The sequence below is a fragment of the Labrus mixtus genome, chromosome 16, assembly GCF_963584025.1.
Source record: "Labrus mixtus chromosome 16, fLabMix1.1, whole genome shotgun sequence".
NCBI classification, from domain to species: domain Eukaryota; kingdom Metazoa; phylum Chordata; class Actinopteri; order Labriformes; family Labridae; genus Labrus; species Labrus mixtus.
Window position 1 is genome coordinate 6,027,556 of NC_083627.1, and position 22,765 is coordinate 6,050,320.

General features: G+C 39.9%; 1 protein-coding gene across 2 annotated transcripts; it reads left to right on the forward strand.

Annotated features, from left to right (window-relative positions):
- The first annotated feature begins 499 nt into the window (after window positions 1-499).
- Window positions 500-21,480, forward strand: sfpq (splicing factor proline/glutamine-rich). Of its 2 annotated transcripts, XR_009676092.1 has the most exons (12): window positions 500-1,359; window positions 2,391-2,579; window positions 2,772-3,073; window positions 3,192-3,287; window positions 3,564-3,760; window positions 3,903-3,987; window positions 4,123-4,234; window positions 4,344-4,383; window positions 4,613-4,710; window positions 20,170-20,217; window positions 21,135-21,220; window positions 21,355-21,480. XR_009676092.1 is itself a non-coding variant. In XM_061059085.1 (10 exons), exons 1-10 carry the CDS (start codon window positions 544-546, stop codon window positions 7,410-7,412), a joined length of 2,046 nt encoding a protein of 681 aa, XP_060915068.1. In that variant the 5' UTR covers window positions 500-543; the 3' UTR covers window positions 7,413-15,451. The 2 variants fall into 2 exon arrangements, 1 of the variants encoding a protein (XP_060915068.1); XM_061059085.1 differs by lacking the exons at window positions 20,170-20,217; window positions 21,135-21,220; window positions 21,355-21,480 and adding an exon at window positions 7,302-15,451.
- The last annotated feature ends 1,285 nt before the right edge of the window (window positions 21,481-22,765 follow it).

The following is a 22,765-nucleotide window of genomic DNA, read 5'->3' on the forward strand; positions in this document are numbered from 1 at the left end:
TTCCCCATGGTTTCTTTTTTTATTTTTTTCATTTAAAAAAAAAAAAAAAATTAAAACTATTTTTTTGTACATTCTTAATTTTTCTTTTTTTTAATTTAAATTGTACTGTGTTCACTTTCTGTTTGCAATCTTTGCTGCTGTAACACCGTAAATTTCCCCGTTGTGGGATAAATAAAGGATTATCTTATCTTATCTTAGTAATAGGTATTCTGGAACCACACTCCAGCATAGTAGGTGGCGGTAATGCACCTTAAATGTTAGTTGCCACCCGGCATTAGCATTAAACACAAAGAATCACAAAGAAGTCATTGTAGTTTTTCCGGCTCCTGAAATTCTGACTGTGAAACCCCTGAGACTCCTCCTTGTCGAGCAACGGACCAATGAGCGGCGCAGGGGCGTCTTTCGCTCTGCTCGATAAAGAAAGACCTCTACCTCAACGGTTAGTCGCCATTTTGTCGTCTGGAAACCTCGGTAGTAGACCTTTTTGTAGCGACGAAATCCCTACAACGCTTTTTTAAATATTTTTAATTTTAATCTTAGATAATGTCTCGATTTAACAACAATCGCGGCGGCCTCGGGATGAACCAGTTCCAGCAACGCAGAGGCGGTGGACCCGGCGGTCCGATGAGGGGTGGGTTAATGGGAAACCCTCATTTCAGGAACCATCCTTTCCAGAATCAGAATCAAAACCGAAGAGGGCACAATAATAATAATAACATGAACAGGCAGGGTCCACAGATGACTCCCCAGAAGCCGATTATTCCTCCGCCAAGTCCCGGACCGGCTCTCACCATGAAAGGCCCGATGCAGCAGCAGCAGCCGAAACCTGCACAGGCAGCTCCGGAGCAGAAACAAACCCCGACACCTCCTACTCCTCCTCCTCAGGCGAAGGTCGAGACACCCAAACCAGAGATGCAGTCACCTCCACCGAAAGCAGCCATCACATCCCCTCCACCTACGCAGGAAAACAAGATTCAAAACGCCAACCAAGAGCAGCAGCTGAAGTCGCCGGCAGCAAACGCGAACGGTCAGCAGAAGCAGCCTCCGCAAGCGAGCCCGAAGTCCGGGCCGCCGCAGCAGCAGCAGCAGGGCCAGAGGAGCGGGGGGCCTCCACAGGGCCAGAGACCGCAGCAGAGCCCGAGGGGGGGACCACACCAGGGTCAGAGAGGAGGAGGAGGGGGACACAATCAAGGCCAGAGGACGGGACCACACCAAGGCCAGAGAACGGGACCACACCAAAGCCAGAGGATGGGACCAAATCAAGGCCAGAGGACGGGGCCGTCGCCAATGAGGCCCAGGCAAGAGTCGGAGAGAAAGTCCAACAACGACTCGACTGATGGTGACGACGGCCAGTCAAGTGTACGTATTGTTTTTGGCAACTTTAACCATTAATTAAGTCGACAAACTTTTATCGTTATCTAACGCTACCTCGCTTAGTTTTACTGATGTGCTCGATTTTAACTAAAGCGCAGCCGGGGCGGGCGGAGTCTAACTGCATTCACTATGTAAGAGAACGCTGGGGGGAACCGAGGGTTAAAACAAACGCACCCTTGTTTAGTCGCTGAAGCAAACCGCCATCTTGTTAACTGACAAAACCGACCAAACATTTGAATTTAACGAACAATGAGAAGGTCGCTTTAAATACTTTTGTGGCTTTTTTTATCAGGGCGAATGTCGTGTTCGCGTTTAACTTCAAATTGTCTTGTTTTCTTGGTCAGAAAATTATAGGTCAAATTTAATTTCCTTTGAGTAACCATCGTGTGTGGGGGATGGGCGGGTGGTTGGTACACAAAGGCGACTATTTTGTTAAGAAATTGTAAATAAAAATCTGTTATTTATATAATAATAATAATGCCTTTTATTTATATATCACATCAAAACATATGTTTACAACGTGCTCTAAAAGACAAAGCAAATAAACTAAAATTTACAAATTTGTAAAAGCAAAGCAAGGAGAAAAGAAAGTATAGACAACAGGTATGTGTCAATGTCAAGTAATGGCAATTAATCTGTAATGTTAAATATAAAGACTATATGAGGATTAAAAGAAGAGAACAGAAAAAAACAGATGTATGAAGGAAAACACAAATGAGTAGTAAATAAAAGCAACATGGGAAGGTTAATAATAATTTGTACCCGCTAGGGGAAATTTGTTTTTACACTCTGTCTAGTAAACATGCTACACAAACATAAGCCGAAATACACAAACAGGATCCTATGGACATGCACTAATGGAGAGGTCTCAGAAATGAGAAGGGCCAGAAGTAGATAAAATGAATAAAGGAAAAACGAAAATTGAAGCCTGTCTGTAAAGTCAGTTGGTGAAGATACACTTAAAAAAAAACCAACAAAATGATTGAGCTTTAATTTTTGTTATCATCCATTAACAGGAGTTCAAGGCAACACTGTCCATGCTGCTGAAGCCCGGTGAGAAGACGTACACCCAGCGTTGTCGTCTGTTTATCGGAAACCTGCCCAACGACCTCTCAGAGGAAGATTTCAAGAAGCTGTTTGCAAAATATGGAGAGCCGAGCGAGGTCTTCATCAACAAAAGCAAAGGCTTTGGTTTCATCCGACTGGTAAGATATACCACCCTTGAATCATCATTGATGTTAGATTGGCGCTTATGTATGTTACTCAGCACATGTGTATGTTATTATTCGTTTCTTCTAGTGTTTGGATGAAGCCAAGAATCATTTGTTGGTTATTTTGGGATTTAGCATCACAATGATTAATTAAGATTCCTTATAACAAGGTTGTTTGTTTTGCAGGAGTCCCGTGCACTTGCAGAGATAGCAAAAGCTGAGTTGGATGACACACCCATGAAGGGTAGACCCCTGCGTGTCAGATTTGCCACACACTCTGCAGCTTTGTCCGTGAAGAATCTGTCACCATTTGTTTCAAACGAGCTCCTGGAAGAAGCTTTCTCACAGTTTGGAATGGTCGAGAGGGCCATTGTCATTGTCGATGACCGCGGGCGCTCTACAGGCAAGGGCATTGTCGAGTTTGCCTCCAAACCTGCAGCCAGAAAGGCTTTGGACAGATGCAACGAGGGCGTCTTCCTTCTCACCACGTAAGTGCAGTGGATGTTGAAATAGTTCACCCTTGAATTGTCTTCAGTGAGATATGCCCCAATAAAAACTTGTAATCCTTGCTTGTGTCTTACCTGCTGTTTGATTCATAATCCTCAGGTCTCCCCGTCCAGTTGTTGTGGAACCCCTGGAGCAGTTTGATGATGAAGATGGTCTCCCAGAGAAATTGGCACAGAAGAACCCCAGATATCAAGCGTAAGCACTTTGTTAAGCTTTACAAATGATTTTCTGAATATAAAACTATTTTGGATTTGATAAGAGTACTTAAGGCTCTGTAAAGCAGGCGTCTTTATCATGCAAATTAGTGCCTCAAGTCATGGTTTGTAATCAGCAGATGGTAGGATGTGAAAGTGTGGGGGGGTTGCTTCAGCCTTGGCAGCTGTTAAAAATCAATCTTCTGTGCCGAGTGGCAGATGTTAACCAATCTGTGTGAATCAATCAAAAATCAATATTATATTTGTGTTTCTACAGAGAGCGTGAGGAACCTCCTCGTTTCGCTCGTCCTGGAACCTTTGAATTTGAGTACTCCAAGCGCTGGAAGTCCCTGGATGAAATGGAGAAGCAGCAGAGACAGCAGGTGGAGAAGAACATGCGCGAGGCCCGTGAGAAGCTGGAGAGCGAGATGGAGGACGCTTTCCATGAGCACCAGGCCAACCTGCTCCGTCAAGGCAAGTTTAGTCTTACGACACCATTAACAGGACCGGCTACCAAGTTCAGCTTTTAGTCACTAGAACAGATGTCATTCGTATAGTCAGAGCCGTAGTTAGTAAGTGCCACAGTTAAATGTGTTTGTTTTATGCTTCCTTTCAGATCTGCTGAGGCGACAGGAGGAACTGAGACGCATGGAAGAGCTGCACAGCCAGGAGATGCAAAAGAGGAAGGAAATGCAGATCAGGTATTTATCTTCATTGGATTCTGTTCTATTTTGGTGGATGCACTACATCCTGAATCTATACTAATTGTCTGTTCTAAAAAGAGAGTAGATTTATACAAAATGAAGTCAGTAATGAACATTTCTGATTGTCATCAGGCAAGAAGAAGAGCGTCGCAGGCGGGAGGAGGAGATGCTTCGCAAAAGAGAGGTGGAAGAACAGATGAGACGTCAGCGTGAGGAGAAATTCAGGATGGGCAACTTCATGGATGTGAGTTAAACCATATATAAGAATACACAACTCTTAATCATATGTACTGGTTTATTTTATCACCATAAAGCTGATTTAATGGCTATTTTGTTTTCTTTTGTTGTTACAGAGGGACAGGGAAATGAGGATGAATGCCGGTGGCATGGGAGGTGAGTTATTTTTAGCTTAGTTAACCTGTCTGTAAAGATGGGAAGCCATCAGTGGGCTTTACTCCTCATTTGTTGGTTTCTATTGTCCTGAAAGCAGCATAAACATACTGTTAATCAGTCCATATACCACTAGTTTGGAGTCCTGTACTAATAATCTTTGCCATCAACAGGCAGCATGTGAAATTTAAGTTTTAATGCAGTCATTGCCTTGTGGACATGTTTCTGTCAGATATGCCCTTCGGTGCAGCCAACCCGAACTTCCCCATGGGTGGACTGGGACAGCAAGGAATGGGAGCATCTCCAGGAGGCCTGATGGGCAACGAAATGGTAATGTATCCCTCTTTTAGGGAGATCAGTAGTTTTTAAAGAAAGTTTGTTTGCCTGTTCTCCTTATTGGAGAGACTCCCAGCTGTTGGTAAACACAAAGGCCAGCTGGCCAAGCAGGATGGGACGACCTGGATGCTCTGTGCTCCCAGCTGTCTGGATCGCTGTTTGTTGAAAGTGACAGTTTTGCTGCCTACGGGAGAGGGAGTTTTTTCAATGGCAGGCCAAGCCCCATCAGTTACTGTCTTATGAGTTATAAAGCCTTTTCAGCTATAAAGCCGTCAACCTGCACTAAAACAAAAGACATTGCTCTCCAGCTCTGTATTCAGGCATCAGTGCACTCTTATTACACCTTTGCGTGGTTGACTGCTTTTGCAAGTCCTGTCTGATGTGAGCTTGACAGGCACTTTTTCTTGACCTGCTGCAGAATGGCAACAACCATTTTATTCTCTTAAACTTTTGAACCGCCTTCTCTTACTGTACTAGGAGTTACCTGTATCACACGTCATATGAGCTAATTAGCTTGTATATGAAATTGTCTTTTTTCGGGTGGCAATATGAAGTCCATTTCAAAGCTTATTTTGTGCTACAAGCCAATGTACCAGGAGTAGGGCTGTAGTTCATCTTTTGTACCAGCAAACTTTCCCTTCTCATCAGCATCTCTTGGGTAATTAAGCATTTGTAAGGATTTTTAGTGCAGGCTGACGGTATAATAGGAACAACTGTTTAAACAATTTGAATTTAAAGATTATGACGGCATGATTAATTGATGGGGCAGGCAAAGACTTGTGACTAAATATGTCAAGGGTGGTATCGGTGAATACTGGACATTACCTGAGCTTGGCTTCAAGAAGACCTGTAGCAACAATGCTAAGGTTACTTCTGGATGGCCGTTAACAATAAACACAGTCAACCTGTGTGAACAGTTTAGGTCATGAAAGGAACACGTTTCTGCAACTTTTTAATCAAGCCTTTAATAAATAGTTTATTTTTGCTGTGCAACATGTGCATTGGAAAAGAAGCGCACTTAAAATTTCACAAATCGAATATTGGTTGCTGATGCTTATTAAAGCACGGCTTGAATATTATTTAAAGCAACCCACATCATGTATGCTTAAAAAAATGGTTTTCCAAGTAGTAGAACTCATCAAAAGTCTTTGGTAAATAGTCCGCTGAGCAGTTTGCAGTTGGGTGGATCCGATTCAAGATATTTACTCATTATACTTATTTACTCATATTCTGCCTATTTAATTCATTTTCTAACTACGACTGTGCATTAGCCCCTTGTTGTAGCAGAAATCTTTCCCATTTGATTGGGTTTTGACTTTGAGACACTGTTTCTCACAGCCCTTGTCTACATTGGCATTTAACTTGCATATTTATGTGAAATTGCTTACTTGTTGGAAAAGTTGTTGTGCTCAATGTATACACAAGTACAGATATTCTTAGGTACAGCAATGGTCTTAGTAGTAACACAGTACCCCTATACTTCCGATTCTGTTCATATTTTTAAATGTAAACGTTTATCATTGTGTTGCCATCAGGACGATTGATAAACTATAATCTATATCAGTTGTTTTAAGATCTGACTGAGGTCTGTCAGAATTTCTTAAATTGCCAATCAATTTTTAACATTGAACATCGGTTCAGGGTTAGTGAAACGTAAATGCAATGTTGAAAAGACTCCAACAAATGGCCTCCCTTATGTATTATTATAATAAATTATCCATTTGAAAAATACCCTTTTGTTGAATACCACCACCAAGTGGTTTGCATACAGTTATCCACTCTCGTATTAAATGGTCATGAATAGGGCTGTCCCCTGTCAGTCTCATTTTGGAATTGTCAATCAGAAATATAAACCCAATCCTACTACCAGGAGATAAAAAAAAAAATATATATATTAGAAATGACATTTATAGAAGTGGTGAGCTGAACTAATCTGATTTGTGTCTTGGTATCCAGCTTGTATTTATTTCTAAAGGATTCCTGTGTACATTGAGTGACTTGAAACCCAAAAAAGTATTCAGCTGGACATGTTTTAATGTCAGCTAATGGCCAGTGCTACAGCTGTGAGTAATAATAAAATTAAAAACATGACTTGTGTAGATTGACATAGGAGCTAGGTGTGCATTGAACTGAAAAAGAAACCCTTGTTTTGGGCAGCCAGATCAAATTTGATTGACTAAATTCCTATTGGGGCACAGCCCTAGTCATGAAGAGATTAGTATATGGTCAGCATTTAAAAAATGCTAGACCAAGTGAGTAGTATCGACAATAGGCTAGTCTTGGCATGCACAGGAGAGACCATACTAGGTAGGCACTGACTAACGAAAGCATTACCCTCTCTTCCTTTTCCGTATGTAACCTGTGGCACCTGTGGATCTTCATATTGGATCGAACCGTTTCTTCGGATGTGTCTCCTGCTGGTTGTGTTTTAAATCTGCTCATAATATAAAACAAATCACCTCTTATTACTGCACCTTTTGACACACTTCCAAATGGACATGAACTGTGTGCTCGGGCACTGAACACAACCCATTCCTTGTATTCCAACTTCGTATCTGCCTCCCTCACAATATTGATCCCAACAGCGCAATGAGCGCTTTGCCCAAGGGGGTCCCAGGGGAATGGGTCCTGGTAATGCCGGGTATGGCCGAGTCCGCGAGGAGTTTGATGGTCCCGCTAAAAAACCACGCTTTTAAACGCTTCCCTTTGATGCGCCCTGCAGGAGCATTTGTACAGATTCTTTAAAACGATGCTTTTCTTGTATTTAAGTTTAAATTGTTGCATTTTAGCCTGCTTTTTTCACAAAGTCAATATTTTCATTTTTATTTTGTATTGTCAGTAGTAGTAGTAGTAAGGAAAGATCGGTCACCCTGGTGTGATCAGATGCATCTTTCTGACCCCTGTAAAATTTTCTTTTCTAGATGTATAATGCTCTGTGAGTCTCCGTGAAGTGATAATTGTAAATTTTTTCTCTACTCTATGGCTGTGTTTTGTGCCATACCTTTGGAGTCTAAGCATGTATTACAATAAAGAGACGTTGGTTCTATCAGGACAAACCTTTATAATTTATTCCCAAAACTATTAACACAGTGTTTAAAAAGAAACCAAATCCCAACAATTGGATCACTTGCAAAAAACTAAAATAGAAATTGTTGATATATGTCACATTAGTTCATAAAGGGGTCTATGTGTTATCCTTGCTTCAGTCCTGATGTCGCTCATTAAGAGATGTGAAACATCCTATCTTAAAACACAAGGCTTCACGTGTTGGCTCCCTCAAAAAGCTTTCCACCTCTTACCTCAGCAACTAGCTGGTACAGATCACAGGAAAATGTAATTACTTTTCCAGTGTTTATCAATTTTTATAAAGTAAACAAGAGGTGGCATAGACACTGTTCAGACATTTCTAGTTAAGAAACAAGTCTGTTTGCCAAATGTGCTGTTGAATCAAAAGTGCTGAGTCCAAGACTTGATTTTTGTTACTGCAGTTTCACTCTTCGAACACGGTTCAGAGTGGGATTATTCAACTTTGAGCATTTTATTTTTGAGAGGGTGCACTTGCTTGCAATGGTTATTGTATTTGAATAACTTTACTGTTACAGAAATGCTTCAGTAAAGCGGAGGTATGACACATAGAACCTTTTAAGAAAGCCTGTGATGGTATGTTTGTGTGGGGGAGTGAATGTCCTTTAAAAGGAACAATTCTGATCAGGTTCTCGGTCTACCAGTGACCAGCAGATCTTTTTAGTGAATGTTGTGTGGTGATGAAGCTGGGGTTGTTGACTACATTGAAATGCTGTCTAACTATACTAATAACATGCATTTTGATATCTGGCTTCCTGCTCACAGGTGCCATTGAAGTATTTGCAAAGTTGTTGAGCATATCAAGGAACAACCTATTACAAGAAATGTAGCTAATACTAATGTAGACAGCTGAAGTTCCTGTAATGGTCCCTAGAGGGTTGCTTCCAAAGCAAGTCAATCCCCACGAAGACCTATGTAAACATTTTCTGACTTCACAACAACCCATTCTTCAACGTGGGTTTTAACTTTATTTCCCCTTTCATGACAGCTGTACTTGGACTGAGTTTTGTGCAACTCATCATTTGAAAAGAAACGGATAGCTTTGTGTAATTAGGAATGGGTTTGGTATAATATTGGGCATCGCCTTTACTTTTCTGACTCACTGAACTTAACTTGCTTGATATCCACCAGTTTGGAAATGATGGCTTTGCCAATTTATATTTATTGTCATGGCCATAATTTGACAAAGTAAAGGCTTCAAAACATTGGTTCACAAAACACCGGGTGATGTCATGTTTGCTACATCCATGTCTTAGTCCACAAGATGGACAAAAAAGCCTGAATTAGCAGTCTATGGTTGTGTTGCCATTTTATTGGTAGTTGTAATTGTATGTGGATGTATTGAGCTTAATGCATTCCTCAGCAAACAAAGTTATGGACCTCCTTATTAGTTAATTAATCAACACATTACTTCCACTGGACAACATCTACCCATTGAAGCCATTAGATAATATCCAGGAAAGTTAAAGAAGAGTAGTCTTAGTAGCTACAGTAGTGACATGTTCACAACATGTTTAGCCTGTTTCCAGTAAAGCCTTTTAAAGACTGGCTTAGCAAGTAATTAAGATGCACATATGTTCAGTCAGTCTAGTGTTAGAGTTTCCCCAGTTGCCCAATCCTCCAATTGCATCCTAATTACTTGGTACATTTCTCCTAAAATTATTAACTACTTTTCCTTTGAGAATTTGGTAACACTATTGCAAATTCATTATAAACAGTCAAGCCATTCATTTGGGCAAACCTTTGTTATTTGGTAGCTGGTTTCTGTGTAGATGAGAATTATTATCTATTTCTCACCTTTGACAATGAAAGTCAAATTAACCATTATAACGCTGTTGAAAGGCAAACAAAAAGAAGTAAAGGACTGGCTGACATACTTTTTGTGTGTCTATATACCATAGTTACTCTTTTGGTTCAACTAAACTTTCAGTGTAATAACCATGAGAAACTGCAGAACAAAGGAAGAATGGGGAAATCCTTCAAAAAGGGGTCAAAGTGACCTTTTATCCTCAGTACTGCTTTTGGAATTTGGATTGACTTCATAGAGCGCCATGACACTAGAGTAACCTGAGTCATGACCTTGAAAATGGACATGTATTTTAAATCCTCAACATGCACAAGTTGAACATCACCCTCAAAGCAATCATTGTGCTGCACCTGCAAGAAGAGGAGTTTTGATTCTGTCCCCTGGCTTACAGAAGAATGTGGAAGGTAAACTGCACTGCTGTGGAAACTGTCTCTGCTCAAAGGGGCATTTCACATTCTCCATCTTGTGAATCCTTTTGCATCTCATCACTACAGAGAAAGAAGACGATTGGTAGTATTTTTTTTTTACCTCTGAATTTGGATTTACATGCACATTACATTGGACAGATACATTTTTATGTGGCATTAGCTTTGCCTGGCTAAAGTTCTGTGAGCATGCTTTATAGTTGATTTGTTGGCAAAGACTCTTAGCTGCTGCTCTTCACCACACTACTTGGATTTTTTTCCTCAGATCTGGCTTTGAGTGGTTGTTGGTGACACAACCAAAAACAACTGCCCTTTTGCCAGGAAAGAAACCTTGCCTTGACTCATATCCTTAATCGGGTCATATTTAACAACAACCTTCCATGATCAACTTTCTGCTTTTCAGAAGAAAACTAACTGTGAAATTACAATGGCCCATAATTGGAACCAAAACATTAATGTACACAGTTCATTATAGAGCTGTGAGAAACAATTGATACAGCAGATTATTGTTAACTCTTTTCTCAATGCTCAGTGATAATCCATTTGTAATGGTATCATATTGTAGTTTTAGATTCTGGCATTGAGAAGACCTTATGGTTTTAAATAAATTGGAACAGAAAGTCTATTAAATAGTTTTCAGAACCCTAACTGTAGACGTTTTATTGTCTTTTTTGGAAGTCTGGTTAGAAGACCATAATAGTCGACCGTAATCTAAATAAAAGCATGGACGAGCGTCTCTGGCCATATGGTTCCGTAAGGCCTGACCGATATTTGATTGTTGGGGCCGATACAGATATCAATATTTGTGAGTAAATCCAATTCCGATATATCAGATATCTTTCTTAAAACTATGAAGTCTTTAGAGCTAGATAGATATAGCTATAGACATTTATTGCTTAGATCCCTCAAATGCAGTTATCACATCCTTGTGGGAAAGATTTATAATGAATCACTCAACTGGAAAGTAACTGTGCATGTACGTGCAGCATCGCTTGTCATTCTGGAGAATGATAATGCTTGTTATAATCCATATAGCGCCGTCTGCTGGTGAAAGAGAACTGCTAGTGAAGTACAACAAAACTCAAATTAAATGCTATTGTGAACTGGTGAATAAATTTAGTAATATTGGCACGTATCTGCGATTAAAATAAGCTGATATCGATAGTCACTTGATAAGCTAATATTGGCTGATTAATCGGTCAAGCTCTATAAATGAGATGATAAAATGTTTTGGAGATTGCTCTGATATGGCTAACCAAAGGTAAGATCCGAGTCTATCAGTATACCAAGATTACGTACTTGGTCTATGGACTTCGGAGGCCGAGTCGAAATGTTTACTGATCATTCTCCTTTGTTTCTCTATAAGCTAACAAAAAAAATCTCTATTTTACCTTTAACTCTGGAAGACGTTTTTCTCAATGCCTTGTTAATACAGTTAACGTTGAAATCCCTGATGGCATTATCTTTATTTACATTTAAATCCCTGATTGCAACCATAAAATGATTCCTGCTATATGGGAACATTTTATTGATTATCATGTAAATGTTCAAGATCAAGGGGGATTCCTTTATATTACCCCTCTGTTGCTACTATGGCTTTTTCCAATGGATAAAGTCGTTACCCTTTTGGAGGTATTTTGAATTCACTTAGACGCCATACAGACACTTGCCAAGTGCTTCTTAGAAATGTGTGGTAGGAGAAGTTGGGCGGTAAAATTGAGTGTAAGTATTCTTGTAATCATAACATATTTTTGAGATTCATTTAAACTATTTTAAAACTTGACAAGTATAACTGTTGCAATGCCTCTGATAAATCAGAGCGCTCCTTGTTGGCACTAGTTTCACTCCGATACTTCGGGGACTTTTTAAGAAACATGCCTACATGTCCAAGTGACAGAAGTGTACCTACAGCAGTACAACTTCTAATACAACTTTTTATCCCAACCATGGTTGGATTTCAACATAATGGGAACAAAAAATGGCTTTTCTGAACCTTTGCAGCCACTTATATAGTGCTCTTTGTTAAACAGTAAGTATTTGTACAGTGCCTGACATGGAGCATAGTTTGGACCAAAACTGCATCCTATTTTATCTGTCCTTCCATTCTTATATAGCGAACAATGACAAAAGAATGGGAATAGTATGAAATTAAAAAACTGTAAAAGATAACCCTATTCTTAGGTAAAGTCTTATAGCTCCCTCTGCACAACAGGTCTACTTGTGATTTGGCTCCTAAATGGAGACAAAATATAAGAGATTATTCATCTGAAATATTACATGTGTTTGTATTGTGTACATGTTTCCTTTTAACAGGTTTGACCAGCTGTAAAGATTTTGGACTGTCTGGGAATTTGTTGCCTGTACGGCTGGACATAGAAGTCCTTTATTAAAGAAATCTAAACCCTGGACATGAAAAGTGGCCTTAGTTTTAACAACAGGACACCATATAGAGGACTGGAATAGAACATCTGCATTTAAGATGAAAAACAAAGATATTGAAATGTTTTCCCCTTTAGTAAGCGGAGTATGGATAGATAATAGAGCCATGACTCTAACAAGCTCTGCAGTGTAACTTCACGGGTAAACCCAATGGATTTATTTATGAAAGACAACAGGAAAACTCAATTTAGAGTAGACCAACTTATTGTAACAATCAAGACTGTAGATCTGTAAATCTCTTTTGAATTGTAGAAATGGAAGAAGTTTGGATGTCACCTGTGAGTATTAAGCTCTTTAAAATGAGGATATCCATGACTGAACTGCAACATTTTTTTTATGTTCATTAGGCATTGACTTGTTCTGAATCCTGTTGCAGTTGAATAACTCTGTGATCTTCTGTTTTGAGAAGTTAGGAATATTCTAGTCTTGATTCTTCTACACAGCAGAGTACTAGCTCTGTGAACCTCGACTCACTTAGAACTGGTGCAGATTTTTGCTTGACTTAATTTTTATTTGATATCTCCTGCTCCGTGTAGGAAGAGTTCTTAGCTGGGCATCATAACCATGTGGCACGAGACAAAGTTAGTGTTTTCACTGCAACACAAAACGCAGTAATTAATATTAATTGAAGTGGTCAGTTAACTTCAGTAATTCTAGTTATGTATAAAAAAAAAATGGTTTGAAATGTACACTTCAAATCTTGTGCCTCTCCACCATAATCAAGAGTGGTTAGAGGGTCTGTGCAAACACAGACATCACAAATCGTTCATCCAAATCGTGTAGATTGTCTGGTGATAAAGGTGAACTTTCTGTGATTCACAGTTTTCACTAGAGGTGCACCAATTGACCTTACTGATTGATCTGTTAAAGGCAAAGTACACCCTGATTGATGTCAGTGACATACAGTGCTTCATTCCACTGTGGACTTTATTAAAGAAAAGCTATGTCCAGTAGCCTGGTGCACTTTAACTTGATTTATTTTATCATGACATATTAGAACATAAAATCAATGTGCATGGTTAGGAGCAAAGACATTTTTACAACCTTAATACCTTTCTATTCAGAAGGATTATTGGAATAAGTAAAACTCTGGATCAGCAGGTCAGACCTTGGAAAAAAAACTGGAAATTGGAATCGGCCAAAGAAATGGCAATCGATGCATCTTTTCCCATCACCTTTATAGTATCCATTTTCCAATGCTTGGAACTGCATCTAATCTGACACAACGAAGTTCTTGGTACCATCAACTCTTTCCAATGGAAAACCACAGAGGAATGGTTTCAAGCCGATGAGCTTTACCGTGCAGTGGAAATGATGTTTTCACTTGACTACACGTGGTGGAGTTTCTGAAGAGAATTCCAAAGAACTATGTTCATTCTGGAGCTGTTTTAAAACCATTTAGAGTGTATCTTTAGCTCATTTCAGATTTCATCTCGTCTTTCTTGATTTTTCTTCAATCCATCTTTAATCAAAGTTTTGATGATAGTAAAAAAATATTTTCACCTTATTTCAGATGTCTCACAATCCCATGTATCTTTAAGTCTTTCTTGATGATTCTCTTCAATCCATCATTAATCCAAGTTATGAATAAGACAAATATTTAGTTAGTTTTTTGAGTATACCAAGATTGTTAAGGTGAACTTCGTTATATTGACGCAGGGCTCTTCTGATTTAGAAACAGCTCTTTCTTTAATAGATTATTATTAACTGGATAACCTGATGAAGAAAGTTAAACATCTGCAAGAGAAAAGGTTACATCATAGACAAAAACTAGAGAAGGAAAAGTCAACAAAGACAATTGAATGTCTGATCTGCTTGTGATTATAACAATCAGTCATAGTTAAGTCAAATAAAGCCTTGTGGTATTTATTTAGAAATTATTAATATTGTCCTGGCTATCAGAAGCTTTTCTACTTAGAAGAATAGTACAAAGACTTTCATCTTACCTCGTCTCTGAACATCCTCCAGAAAGTTCAGCAACTTCTCATGGACGTATTGTGAATTTGAAACCTTGTAATGTTATGTCTGTGTGTTGGTGTTGTGTACAATTTGTTTTTCTTTAACAGGTATGACCATCTTTAAAGGTGTTGGACAATGGAAAGGAAGTTTCCAAATCAAGTAATTCAAAGTCTGAAGCTTCTGTTGGAGTTGTTTAGTCATTGTTAAGATATGGACCTCAATGAATGGCTACGTGTTTATTATCTTCTTTTGGCTCTATACCTTGGACTTCAGTTTGAAACGGGTTAAAACATTTGACTAGTCTTCCTCAACTTGACAAAGTACGTACGATTGGATTGACCATGTCAAGAACTCTCAGCTGATCGTGTGGAGTAAAGAAGGAATTCAAAGCTTTAGCATTTAGATTTAAGATACAGTTACGATTTGGTCCGGTTTGGTTCAGTACAGTTGGTATGGTCTGGTACCGTAAATCCTGACCTCCCTTGCTTTTCCACAGCCGTCCCTTACATTATAAGTTACTTGTTCCACAACTATTTCAGTCACTAATGAGACAGTAACAATACAAGCAGAGCACAAAACTAACACTTAAGTGACAACCATAAACGTACAGACAGACTGGAACACTTCCTCATTGCCAATAGCGCTGTCTAGTTCCCTCTAACCCTAAACAGCCAACTCCCCAATCCAAATTTTAGTATTGTTTAAAAGGGCTTTTATAAAAGACTTTTTAAGGAGGTTTTAAGTATTTTTTTTAATACCCATTGTCTCCTGATTGCCCGTGCCCCTCACCTTTACCCAACCTAACCGCACTCTACGGTAATGATCCCTAGGAAGGTCTGCACCTCCGAAGTCGTGCATGAGACAATGATACACGCTCACATATTAATCGCTAAAATGCCTTGAAATTACACTCTTGCAGACGCAATGTTTTGTGTTTTCTTTGAATGGAAGTGATGATTCTTTCGACCAATAAACAGACTGCAGTTTGTCTAGCTCGACCTTTTAGGATCGGATCAGTACGCTTCGCATCCCAACAGACAGGAAGAAAAAAAACGAACAGGCGGTTAAGATTGTTTATTTTGGTACTATTCCAAACTATTTGTGTATCGTACTGAACCAAATTGAACCACATGGTGGGAATGGACCCTACGGTTAACCCTAATTCTTCTACATGTATACTTTTCCTTACTACCGTTGATCAACATTCTCTCCAAATTGTTAACCATTTGGTTTAGAAAGACTCCTAACTGATGTTCCACATTAAAGTATGTCTGACTTTACAAGTCTACAGATAGAAATGAAAGGTGAAACTTTACATCAGTGAAGTTTGTAAGTCTATATTTGTTGTGCCAATCACATTCACCGAACTACGCAGGAACTACTTTTTAGCTTCAGGTGCAGGTCTACAGGAACCAGAACTCACCTGCGACCCCCAATTCCCTCTAGTCAAATCTGGACCCGCCTTTTCCAGCAGCAAGTTTAAGAATATGTAGAAAATTTGAAAATATAATGTACCCCGAAGAGACCCCTTTTTTAATTTTAAAAAGGTGATTTAAGCTTCATGTGAGCAGCATAAGAAAAATAAAATGAATGTAGAAATATTGTTGTAGTAACTAAAGTCTGGCTACCTGATTTGGTTCATGTAAACATAAACCAATGCTTTCAGGTAATGAACCATGAACTTTCACTCCTGCAGGTTACCCTGTACCCATGGGAGCCTGACCCTGAGCAGGACGTTTAACAGTATTACAGATGTTTGTCCTTTCTAGAGATTATTTCAGGCAAAATTAAAACAAAGACTAGACCGTGAAATTTCCTTAGTGTTTTGTAAAAGGGATTTTCCCTATTTGTTGCTCATTATTTACATTATTGTTGTGAGATTTGGAATCACAATTTTGACACTTAAATTCCTCAGAAGTTACCCTGTCCAAATTTGTTATAAAAGTCTCTTGGCTTTTAACCCCTACAATCCTCCTCTAATAGTTCCTTTTAAAAAAAAAAAAAAAAACCCTAAAAAGACTGATGGCCAAAACTGCCATCGTATACTTGAAGAACCTCATGTTCACCAACCTGCCTGAGGCAGGAAGTCCTGTCCACCTTTATGGTTGAAGTCAAGATGAGTGTTGTGCTGGTGTGGCTGTGTGACTGTTTCATGTGTTTGGATAAATGAGGTGTGATAGCTGCTGTCAGCCAGCTTGTCAGACGGGCTGCCCCAGGCCACAGTAGAGGCTCTTCTCTGCAGTTGGGTTACATTGACGATGAGTAGAAGTCAGTGGACAGTAAAGCCTGGACATGTTTGCACTGCAGCCAGAAGTAAGCTTACACAGATCAGCTGAACAAGTAAGGTAAGTGTCCCATCCATGTTTATAATACAAGATGCTCAGTTTTCTCTTCTCTCTGTCCTCTCTCTTCCCGTCATTCCTCACAGTGACATTTACAGGGCTTCTGGCATCACACTTACAAAGAATGGCATCACAGTGCAGATCTCTTTCCTTCAATCTTTTGTGTGTGTGTATGTGATTTCAAGCATTATAGCCCGTGCAGTGTGTGTGGTTGTAGTACTTTTGCTTCTCTGTATGTATGCATGAGAGAAATAATGACGTTTGTAACGTGTGAAACAGAGCTGATATTTGAGAGTTGCTGGTTTTATATCCATCATTCTGAAAGCAGATCAACACAAAGATTCAAAACCTTCAATCTTATACAAGGTATTCAGGTTGTCTTCTTCCAGCCTGTGCTGATCTTTTTACCTGATTTAAAAGGTCTTTGGCAATGGAAGTAGGCAGGTTACGTAACGTTCAACAATGTGAAGGACAACATAGTCCGAGGCAACAACTCATGGGTTGATTTTCCACTGACATTCTGTTAAAAACTTTTGGAAGTCTTAGTAATATAATACTTCATCTCTTCTTCACCTGCTAAACAGGAAATAAATGTTCTGTCCAATCTAAAACCCACAGATGTGATTTCTGTTTGGGTTCTCTTGAAGAGAATTTGACAACATTCAGACCACATTGAGCAGCTTTGGCCCAAAATACATGCACAAGCATGTAAGCCAGTCTGCTTCACCTTTCTAAACAAAACGATAGTCCATGTTAGTATCACTAAACCAATTACTTCATTCAAACTATTAATATACTATGTTTATGCTCACATTTTAGCTGAGCTGTTTGAAAACTCAGTTTGATATTCATCCAAACGCTGTACCAGATAGGTGTAGCTTATTTCTCACGTGTACTTACATGTGACTCAGCTGCTCCCGAGTGTAACCTGAGACCGAAGTCTATGAGTGCAGACGTCACACTGTGCATTTACCTTGGAAACTGACAGGATTGCTCCGTCCGTCATTGCTGTGAAATGTCTCTAAAACGTTAAAAGTAGTTTGTGGCACTGGGTTGGGCTGTGTTTGCAGTTTAGAAGTAAAACCTGTTGATACTGCTGGGGTTGATCTGGGTGGGTTTTTTAGAAAAAGAAAATCTTCTTTTGTACCCCGGGCTGTTGGTCTGGACTTTGACTGTCTCTTTCTGTACATGGAGTTTGGGGCGACTGCTTCGCCTTAAAAATAATCAAATACATTTTTTTTAAATTCATTTTCGACTTAACGCAAAAAATCTTCCCAAGGAATCCCATCTTGAAAGTCCACTGTGCTTAAACGCTGCAGAAATATCAGAGGATAAAGACACTCGGAGGCTATCAAGACTTGAGAATTTTCTAATTGTTGTTTATTTCCATATCAGAGAAGCCAGTGACGGTTGTCTGCAGATATATGGACATATTAAAGACATGCTAATTTTAATGGAGCAAATTTGCCCAAGATGTTAAAGAGCTAAATTATTGTATCACAGTTAAACTGACAGTGAGTCTGTGGTCAATCCATGCTTCCCTTTGACATGCTTAGACTTAGTTCCAAAACCTAGATGATTAAATGATGTGAGCAATAAATTGACTGACTGATTAAATCCCATCACCAGAATCCCGAGTCAGTTAAACAGATTATTTATATTAAAATGTCTGTTAAAGGTTGTGTCTCAGATGTAATGTTGCCTCCAGTCACAAGCTGAACTGTAGCTCCATTAAACTGGCCTCATCTTAATGCACTACTGCCATGATGTAAACCTGCACAGAGGACAGATGGCATCACGTAGGAGCATCTCAGATAAACTAGCTCATAATAAAGTAACGTGTAGCCGCATTCAGCAGGAGGACGTTAACCTGCAAGAAGGGCCAAAGTGCTAGCACTGCAGTGAACAACTCCATCAACAGAAGTGTTCACATCCCAAGGTAGCATCATTTTAAAACTGCAGCAGGACTATCAAGTCATCCTTTTAGACTAGCCATTCCCAAATCTCAATAATCCATCGCCCAACTCAAAAAATCTAAACAATTTAGTGTCCAGACTGATGAACACTTGAGACTAAAATACAAGTACTTTATTGCATAAACAAGAAACAAATGTAGGAAAGGCTTTCCTACAGCATCAGTGCAGAAATATAAATGCTGAGAAACAAAAAGAACTTCAAGTAGTTGTGAACATTTTAAATGACCTCCAGTGCTTTAAAGGCCCACCAGGGGAGCTGCTGCCCAAGCTTAAGGAGTCACCACCTTAGTATCATGTTACTCTGAAAACATACAACCGTTTTAAAACCTGATCAAACGTATGAATTTGTATCAGCTGAGGTGTTTTGTGGTTGCTACATGTTAGCTCTGGTTCTTTCACATCTCGTTCAGTCTGTACAAAACAGAAACATGTTGTAGTTCTTCTGAGAAACGCCTCCTGCCGTAGTGGTGGACATTACTGCCTCTCTTTTCTCTCCTCTCGGTGCCTCTTACTGCTCATGACTGTCCTGCCATTCCAGTGACCAGCCAGTAACAATACAGCATCCTGAATGTGACTCTTCTCTGTTGTTGCGCTTACATGTAGACGTGGTCTTGTAGCTGTAAAAGGACCCTGGTGCTACATGGAGTTTATGGTCCTCACAAGCTCTGATCTAAAGGGGGACTACACTATGTTCAGCCAATGCCATGAGTCAAGCCCCCTGAAGGCTGTCGAGATGAATCTTATCTGCACTGTGATCCATGCTCTAACCAAACTCAAGTCCTCATTGTCTAAAATCTGTTCTATGTTCGTGAATCTCTTGAGTGTGATGCCAGAACAACCCTTTATGCCTACAGTAGTTTTGTCTTAAAAGGGCACCGCCCAAAGGCTTTAAGACCGATATGGAATAGACGAGGTCTTCTCCTGTAAAAGGTGACGGTGCAGCTCCCAGCTCTGTTTGGGCTCATCATGCATCGACGCCCCCTGATGTGTCAGAACCAAGTCCAGCTTCATGTGGCTTTGTAACACAATGCTGTTGTCATGGACCTTTCTGGACCCCTCTGCAGTTTGTAAACAAATGAATGGACTTCAAAGTACTCAGATGCCTTTCATAGAACCGACCTGCATTTAGACTTTGTCACATAATGTGTATATGTCTCCAGTCACTGACTCACACATTCTTCACACATAACAACCTGTTGTTTTTTTTTTGTTGTTTTTTTTTTTTTTACATCTCCACAAACACATGCACAAATGACACACACTCAGCACAGGTTGTCACTGACTTTATTAGTGGCAACCTCAGAGCAGTACAGGTAGATTAAAAAAAAAAAGGAAGTGTTTAAATGGAACAAAAAGAAAGTAGAAGTAGAGACCTGTTTCGGATCACTGTCAGGTTCTTATCGTTTTGTCTCTCGCCACAGGAGCCTGGAGCAGTGGACGGAGGCTGAGTGATCACACCCGTAAACATGGTAAGTTCCATATCAGTCTGAAATGAATCATGTGGGCTTGGTTCACACATGCATATCTCTTCCACTCGTTTGAATGTTACAACTTTAACATTTCCGTTATTGCAAAAATATCCAGTGAACTGAAGTTTATTTGCTCTGCTCTTGGAGTAAATTAACAAATTAATAGTTTGTATGTTTGAAGTGCGGTGGTATGAGGAACTTGTCAGTAGTAAGTGTTTTATCCACTGGAGATGAAGGTCTACTCCAGTACCGACACAGATGCTAGTCTGTTGATCGTTGCTCCTCCGTCTGCAGCGCACTGATCAGCTCTTCAGGTCTCTAGTGTTCGAGTCAGCTTATCTTTTATACTACTGCATCTCAGTTTTAAGACTAAAGCAGCAGAGTATTTTAAAGATTATCCAGCTGACAGAGTAAAGGAAAGGCTATAAAGTACCGCTTATTTGATAGAAGGAACATGTCATGGGGACCAGGGGTTGCGTCATCTCTGCAACCAGAGAACTTACTCTGAAGACAAATTTCCTTCGACTTCTCTGTTTTTTGCAAAACATTAGTGTTCACCACGTCAGGGAGCTCTGCAGACTGTAGGCGTGAGCTGCTGCTGTCCTCTACCTAAAAAGGTTCTGAAGTACTGATACAACACAGAGACTTGCTGACTGCAGAGTAAAGCACTGACAAGTTAGTGTTTTCTAAAAATTTATCTCAATTACGTCGTATTAACGTTCTTGTCTGCAGCGATGTATAGAGCTGATTCTCCAGCTAGTTCCTCAGCAAGGGGCTGAGCTGCCTGCCATCTCCTGTGGCTAATACACTTAATATTGACAAGTACCCCACTTCAAAGAATCCAAACTATCCCTTTAACCATATGTAGGTTCATTGTAGATATTGAGTAACAGTTGGTCTGCTCTTCTGTTTTATAGGTCAAATGAAGAATGATGTCTGATAAAAAGCCAGAGCTGCAGAAGACCCAGAAACGGCACTGTGGTGACACCAGGATGAGCTCCATGTAAGACCTCCTCCTGCATTCATGAATGTTAATGGGCCTAATATATATATCAGTGTGTAGCCAGCTTTAAACAGCATCTCAGGCTAATAATCGCCATTAAAACCAGTTTTTGTTTCCCTCTTCCTTTGATGCAGAGCTGCAGGTGTCGAAGCAGCTGCAGTACCAGGAAACATCCAGCAGAGGAGCAAACAGGCCGCAGTCCAGAGGAGGGATGCACTGTTTTTTTTTTTTAGACCTTCAGTATAATAAATAATACAAACTAAATTTTTATGTTGTTTGTTTTTCTTACTTAGCAGCCATTGGTTTGTTTGAGTCTCTCTGAACCTTAGATTCTGTAAACAATCTGCAGTCGAGTCAGCCAGAGGAATGAGGCTGTTCAAATCCTCCCGCTGTGCACTGAGCTTCTCCCTCTGCCCGCTTGTTGTTTTGCCTCAGTGACCTTGCTCTTCCAGTTACAATTAAGGGTAAAGGTGCAATGTTTCCGCCGCTTCATCACACCTGTATGCTGAGACTTGGCTGTCAACGCTGGACGAGGTCCAGCCTGGAGGAGGGCAAGGCGATACCAAGGAGCCTAAAGGCAGGACAGGAAGTCTAAAGTGGGTCAGTTTGGTTTGTTTGACCTGAGCTGCACCCTAAGTACACTGAACCTGCAGACAGGCGGTCACCTGCCAAACACTTACCGTAAGAGAGGTGACTCATTAAAGGAAAACTGAGCAGAGGAACACAACAACCGGATGATTCCATGTAGGTCACCGGGGGTCGTTTCATCTACTCCTTAAGTTGCTCTTCAGGGACACTTTTAAAGTATAACCTAAAAACAAGCAATTCTTTTTTCCCTTCTTTGACAACTTCTTTTCATTCTGACAAATTAGCTAAATATATTAAAAGCCTCGGTTGGAAACATGATAATACTGCATACACATGATTTGTACCGAGAGCTGCTAATGAGGTCACAGCGATGGGGCAGCCTTCTCGCACAATCTTTTCAGAGACCTGATACTTCAGACAGTGTGTTGATGTGCTGAAAGATTAAGTACCTCTTATTTGTGAAACCTATAACTTGACTGGATGCTCCATGTTCCTCATTTTAGTGCAGACAAGTGGCTGCTCTGTATTTTATTATTTGGGTTGTTTTTTTTGGATAGGACAGCTGGAGAGAGAGGAGGATGACATGCAGAAAAGAGCCTATAGGTCGGATTTGAACCCCATGGCCACTGCGATGAGGACTTTAGCCTCTGTACATGGAGCTTTGACACAACCACTAGGCTATAGGCGCTCCCAGATGGCTGCTCTTCTGATAGTAGCAGTCATTAGTTAACACATCAGACTAACATTATGACACAAATCACGTTAATTCACGACTTTATCCTCTAAAATTTGCAACCTTAATCCCATAAAATGATCACTTGAATTTGAAATATTCTATTTATTTTCTTCAATATATAACTCCGTCATACTATTTCTAAACGCATACAAAATAAATATGACCAGAACTTTGTCAAGTTTCCCCTCTGAGTACAAAACTAGCTCTTTACGGGAAATGTG